The 6416-nt window shown below is 42.3% G+C and overlaps 1 protein-coding gene across 1 annotated transcript; it reads right to left on the bottom strand.

Moving 5' to 3' along the window:
• Positions 1-1792: 1792 nt before the first annotated feature.
• On the bottom strand, positions 1793-5549 carry fzd9a (frizzled class receptor 9a). Its single transcript, XM_007245213.4, has one exon. It carries the CDS (start codon positions 5011-5013, stop codon positions 3259-3261), a length of 1755 nt encoding a protein of 584 aa, XP_007245275.3. The 5' UTR covers positions 5014-5549; the 3' UTR covers positions 1793-3258.
• Between the last annotated feature and the right edge of the window lie 867 nt (positions 5550-6416).

Genomic DNA, 6416 nt, shown 5'->3' on the forward strand with positions numbered 1-6416 from the left:
AAAGTGTGCATGTAAAGAGCTTTTAAACTGGTAAAGAACTGAAAAATCAAGAGAACATTATTTTTTTGAAACCTATTTTTAAATCTCTCACGTATATATGTTCATTTCAGTGTATCCCTAACTAACATTAGCAAAGGCTAACATTAACAACTGTCAAAGTTATCAAAACATTTGACAAGGCAAAATGGCACAATAGACTCATTTTCTGGGCCTGTATAACCTGTATATCTAAATTCTACTGTCATAAGAGATTCACAGCTGCACATCCTTTTTAGTATGTAACATAATCTGTGTCTGTAAATCTAGTCTAACAGGATTCTATCTGTTTTACTGTTTTTCTTCAACTGCTTTATTAATAAACACATGCCCACTAATCCATGCATGAGCTAAACGCTGTCAAAACATAGAAAGCAATTGCCCTGTTTCTGCCCTTTTTGAGCATCCCCACAAAAATCTGTCAGTTCATCCAGTGCAAACATTCCAGAGGTCAATCAGAATCCAAAAGAACTTCATAAACGCCTCAAAAAGCCACAGATGTCGCAGCGGGCTGTACTAGCACATCAATGAACCTGACCCGAGTCTGCTGGACTGAACAGGCCTGACTGTATCACTTTCAAATCCATAGCAAACAAAGCTGTGATCAGCTGACCAGCTGACTGAGGTTCTGTGAAACACAGAAAGAATAAAAAAATCCTAGCCCTCAGAATAACAGCTGACGTCATTTAGGAAAGTGTGACGACGTCTAATAGAGTCGGACACAAAAATAAACTGTCTGTCGTGGACACATGGCTTAAAAATGATCTATTCATTGCACATATGCAAAGTGCATAATCGATGCTTTTGAATGAATAGAGGGCTCAGTCATTTTATAATGGGTATTACATGAAAAGAATACTGTGTGGTGAAATGAAAAATCATCAAATTATCAGGGTCTCGCATCTAACACGCAAACCTCCACAGCCTGACTGTGTTCCAGTTAAGATTATTAAAATGCGCACATGGGTTTTTCAGTTGGATTTCAGGATTTTTTAAAGGCAACTTTCCATCAGGTTTTATGAGAAATATGAACTTTTGTTTAGATTTGCTGCGGTTTTGTGCTTAGAGTCTCTCTCTCCCTCTCTCTCAGTCCAGCGGTGCCAAAATCCATTTCCTCCAAAAGTGTTAACAAAACAAGAATTTCAAGAAAGCATTCAAACCCAGTTCCGCTTGAGACAACACACCTTTTCACACCATGTTACTTTTATAAACACACTGAATACACTCTTAAAGGTATGTGCTACAAGGTGTTATTTGAGCGATGCCATATAAAACCACTATTGATTCTGTAAAGATCTATGTTTTGAGAGGTAAAGTGTGCATGTGAAGAGCTTTTAAACTGATAAAGAATTGAAAAAATATATATTTTTGAAACCTATTTTTAAATCTCTTATTTAGTAGGTGGTACCTGGAAGTTTTAGTTTGATCATGGTTTATAGTTTGATTTACATTTAACTCCTTATAAGCTCTGTGACTTTTATTACAGCTTAAGAATTACCAATCAGTAACTATGGGGAGAGCTCTTCCTAAGTTTATAAAAGTGGAGAAAAAAAGGGAAGAACAGTAGGTGGATCTGTGGAGTTTAAGAGTTCGTTTCATAGACAGGGATTAAGCCTAGTCACAGAACATATTCTGCTTTCAATAGAAAATCTCCATTTTAAAAAGCTATGTAGTCAAAGACAAGGTTTAATTCTTGTTTGAGAAACTTACTCTAGGAGTTTACGTGTGTGCTGGGGAAAGACATTTAGCAACAACATTGGAAAAATATAATGTTTTATTGTTTTCTATTCATAAAAATACAAATTTAGCATACTTTCTAATATTTTAAAGGGAAGCTCCACCAAGTTTTCCTAAATTTCAGTATAATTCCGAAGCAAACAAAGTCATTCAGAGTGGTCTGATGTGCTAAGAAACGTGCCAAAACCAAGTCAGAAAAAAACATGACTTTTTATACCTGTAAAAAATGCCTCACAGAAAGTTATTGCATAAAACATATACAAATACACTGTCTGATTCCTGAGACACGTTTTTATGATTTGATGATTGAGATTTAAAGGATTGGACAAAACATTGTTTATAGAGTATTAATGTTTTGTAAGGTACACTGGTCAAATATTCCTTTTTACTCACCACTACTTTATCACTTTTATGTGTAGGCTATAACAGTTGTCAGTGAAGTGACATACATTACATGGCCAAAGGTATGTGGACACCTGCTTACAACTGTAATCAAGGATATTAAAAAATAGTTAATTTGCTGTATATATATATATATATATTCTTATGTCTGAATACTCTTAATAATTTCAAGTTGCAATTTTATGGAATTCTATTATAATTTTATCAGTGGTATATAATTCTTTTAAAACAACAATCATATTGCCTAATGCAGTTATTATATAAGGCAGTATATTAAAAAAAACAAAAACATTAGATTGTTGAGGATTTGTTTGCATTCAGCCATAACATCATTAGTGAGGACGCTGGATGATTACTTCTTGATAACAACTACAACCCTTAACTGAAACTTAACATTGGGCAATGGTGAAGAGGATTGTGTGCAGTTGTTACAGAAACTCATATTCTATTGACAATGCTTTGGTATAGATATAATACAAGCTGTGCCTGCATTTGAAAACCTTTGGGTACCTCAGAAATAGGTTTTAGGGTTGTTCAGAGAACTTGTGCATACAGTGCATTTGTGTTCACTGGTTGTTTATTTAGTTTATGTATTATGTAGACATACTTCTTCATTCATGAAGGCGCTTAAAAATTAAATAACTTTTGAAACTAAAGAAAACAACTGATTTTTGCCAAAAGCGATAAATGGTTAAACCACTTTGAATGACTTTGAATGCAGAAATGATGAAATATCTGTGGAATTTCCCTTTAAACCTCTATTCTGCTTAGAATCTGCTCTTCTGTACAACACTGTACATTCAGTGACAACCTATTAGAAACTTAAATAGCCATAATAAATAAACATTTCAGCTTGTGAAATTAAACGCACCAATGTCCGTATTTACATTTCTGCTGTACCCAGTCTTTTCCCTTTATTGAAATTAATGCATGTGTTTTCTCTTCAAGGCCTAAGCTAAAACATGGTGCCACTGACAGGTGTGGCAACTTCATGACCTGTAGTCCACCCTGAGCATCCCTTTGAGTCACAATGTCTCTGTTTTGTCCATGCTTGGCAGCAGCACAGTGTCAGGCCCGAGTGCGTCATACCCGTGTGGGGAAGTCTGTGTATGGGTCTGTTTTGGATGAGTGGAGCGTGGCTGCAGCCGACTTGTAATGGCAGTGGGAGCCACCACAGTTCACGCTGGGACAGGGCTTGCGAGTTGTCCGCATCGCCAGTTTTCTGGCGCACAAGCCTTGCCAGGTCTGAAGAGTCTTTGAGCTCCACACCCAAACCCCACTAGTAATGCCCACCACCAGGGACATAAATATCTTTAGCATGAACACAGCCACAGTGGGGACTGAAGAGTCCAGGGTGCAGTCCTCTGTCCTGCGGCCGGGAAATGAGACGCACTTGCTCTCAGAAGCTCGGAATTTCCAGTAGTCCATGTTGAGTCTCTCATAAAAGTAGCAAATGATCACGCAGGTAGCAGGCACAGTGTACAGGATGGAGAACACCCCGATCTTGACCATGAGCTTCTCCAGCTTCTCTGTGTTGGTGCCTCCTGTTTTCATGATCTTGCGTATGTGAAAGAGTGCCACAAAACCTGTGAGGATGAATGAGGTGCCTATAATCAGATAGCAGGAGAGGGGAATAATAATGAAGCCTGTCAGAGCGTTGGTGTCCATGCTCCCCACATAGCACAGCCCAGTCAACTCATCCCCAGCTACCTTACGCATGGTGAGGATGACAATAGTCTTCATGGCAGGGATGCCCCAGGCCACCATGTGGAAGTAGCTACTGTGAGCCTCGATGGCCTCATGTCCCCATTTGCGTCCAGCAGCCAGAAACCAGGTGAGAGTGAGGATGACCCACCAGATAGAGCTGGCCATCCCAAAGTAGTAGAGAATGAGGAACACTATAGTGCACCCTGTACTCTCCAAGCCCTCCTGTATGATGTACAGCTGTCCGTTTTCTCTATCACAAGCAATGTTCTCAGCTCCAGCCACAGAGCGAATGATGAAGGCCACAGAGTAGACGTTGTAGCACATGGAGAGGAAAATGATGGGCCGCTCGGGGTACTGGAAGCGTTGGGGGTCCAGAAGGAAAGTAAGGACCGTGAAGGCAGTGGACACAAAGCAAAGAGTAGACCACACAACCATCCAGATGAAGGCAAAGTCCTTGTCCTGCCTGGACCAGAACACATCCACTGTGGGGGAGCACCTTGGGGCACACGACTCACTCTTCTCAACGTACTGGAACTTCTCATGGTTCTCGCAGGATCCAGATCCACCAGATGGCCTCCCAGCCCCTGTCCCGGGAGGTCTGGGCCGGGCAGGAACAGGCAGCATGCCCTCCCCTTTCTTGGTCGGAGGCACAGTGTCATTCTCAGGAGCCTCTATGCAGAGTGCATTGGGGTCATTATTAGTCGGCAACTTGGAACAGTCTAGCGAGTCCGGCCAGCCAAAGCTGAACTGCTCCATAATGGGGGAGCACTTCTGCCTCGCCTGCTCGCACATGGCACGACATGCCGGGATAGTGGTGGACACCTGGTCGGTACACATGGGCACGTAAAGGGAGCACAGGAAAAAGCGGAGATGAACGTCGCAGCCGTACTCCACTAGAGGGGCGAACTCGTTGAGCTTGATACTTGCCTCCTCCTGACTTTCGTACTTCATGAAATTGGGCATCCGTGTCATGTTGTAGCCAATCCCTTGGCACATGGGGATGGTGATGGGCTCACATTTCGCTGGCCTGCCACGCTCGCCATCGTAAGCTCCAATGTCCAACGAGGACCCGTCGCTCACCAGCTGGCACCAGAGGAAGATCCAGACCAGAGTCTTCAGGTGATATGCCATAGTAATGTGGCTGATTCCCAAGCTACCTAGCTAGCTTACTAACTAACTAACATCCCACAAAGACCAGTAAGTGACCTCAGCGGAAAGTGAAAAAAGCGAGTTCTGGTGGAACCAAAAAATTATTTCTGACAGTCTTAGGCTTAAAACAGAGGTGCTTGTCCGTTTGCACCACAGTGGAAAGAAAATTGCTCATGCTTTCCAAGTTCATGGTAGGGAGCCTACCTCAGTCCAGTGCAAATTCAGTCCAGAGACTAATCCTCTCGTGAAAAGGGCACGCGTGAAGGTTCCACATGGAACCAAAATAAACTGGGAGCCAGTGAACAGCTGAAACTTGCTTAATGGTCCATCCCTCCAGGAGAGCTGAGCTGCTCGCTTCAAAAGCGAAAGTGTAGCGCGCGTTCGCGGTGTTTAGAGTCAAAGCGCGTCCCTGAACTTGACGGACAGGGGGGCGTCGGTGCCGCGGCGCCTCGCGGGGGGATTATCCTCGCTGTCCAGACGCGGTCACGCTGTCCCGGGGCCGCGCGTGGCGAGACTGAAGTTTGTCTGCTCCCCTCGCCGTAGCCTCTCAGACTGGGCGGGGGAAAGGTGTCTGAAAGCTCCTCCTCGGACAGCCCCCAGCCCCTCACTACTCCCAGCTGCTCTCTCACACACACACACACACACACAGCGGAGGAAACAGTACAGAGATACCTGTGTGTCCTACAGCACGACGATATACATATGAAGTGTTTTTTTTTTTTTCCGCCAGTTTGCTTGTTGTAATTCTTCCAAAATAAATTTATGAAAAAATCTTTTTTCAACTCTGAATCTAAACACATACAGCTATGGAAAAAAATAGGAGACCACTTAAGTTTCTGAATAAGTTTCCCAGATTTTGCTATTTATAGGTATATGTTAAAGTAAATTGAACATACAGTTGTGGTCAAAAGTTTACATACACTTGTAAAAAAACATAATGTTATGGCTGTCTTGAGTTTTCAATAAGTTCTACAACTCTTATTTTTCTGTGATAGAGTGATCGGAACACATACATGTTTGTCACAAAAAACAGTCATAAAATTTGGTTCTTTCATAAATTTATTATGGGTCTGCTGAAAATGTCACCAAATCTGCTGGGTCAAAAATATACATACAGCAACATTAGTATTTGGTTACATGTCCCTTGGCCATTTTCACGGCAACTAGGCGCTTTTGGTAGCCATCCACAAGCTCCTGGCAAGCTTCAGGTCGAATGTTTGACCACTCTTCTTGACAGAATTGGTGCAGTTCAGCTAAATGTGATGGTTTTCTTGCATGAACCCGTTTCTTTAGCACTGTCCACATGTTCTCAATGGGGTTTAAGTCAGGACTTTGGGAAGGCCATTCTAAAACCTTAATTCTAGCCTGGTTTAGCCATTCCTTTA

This window comes from Astyanax mexicanus, chromosome 1 (genome assembly GCF_023375975.1).
Source record: "Astyanax mexicanus isolate ESR-SI-001 chromosome 1, AstMex3_surface, whole genome shotgun sequence".
Lineage (NCBI taxonomy): Eukaryota > Metazoa > Chordata > Actinopteri > Characiformes > Acestrorhamphidae > Astyanax > Astyanax mexicanus.

Coding starts and splice junctions, on each gene's coding strand:
- fzd9a (XM_007245213.4), bottom strand. CDS start 5,013: ATGGCATATCACCTGAAGACTCTGGTCTGGATCTTCCTCTGGTGCCAG.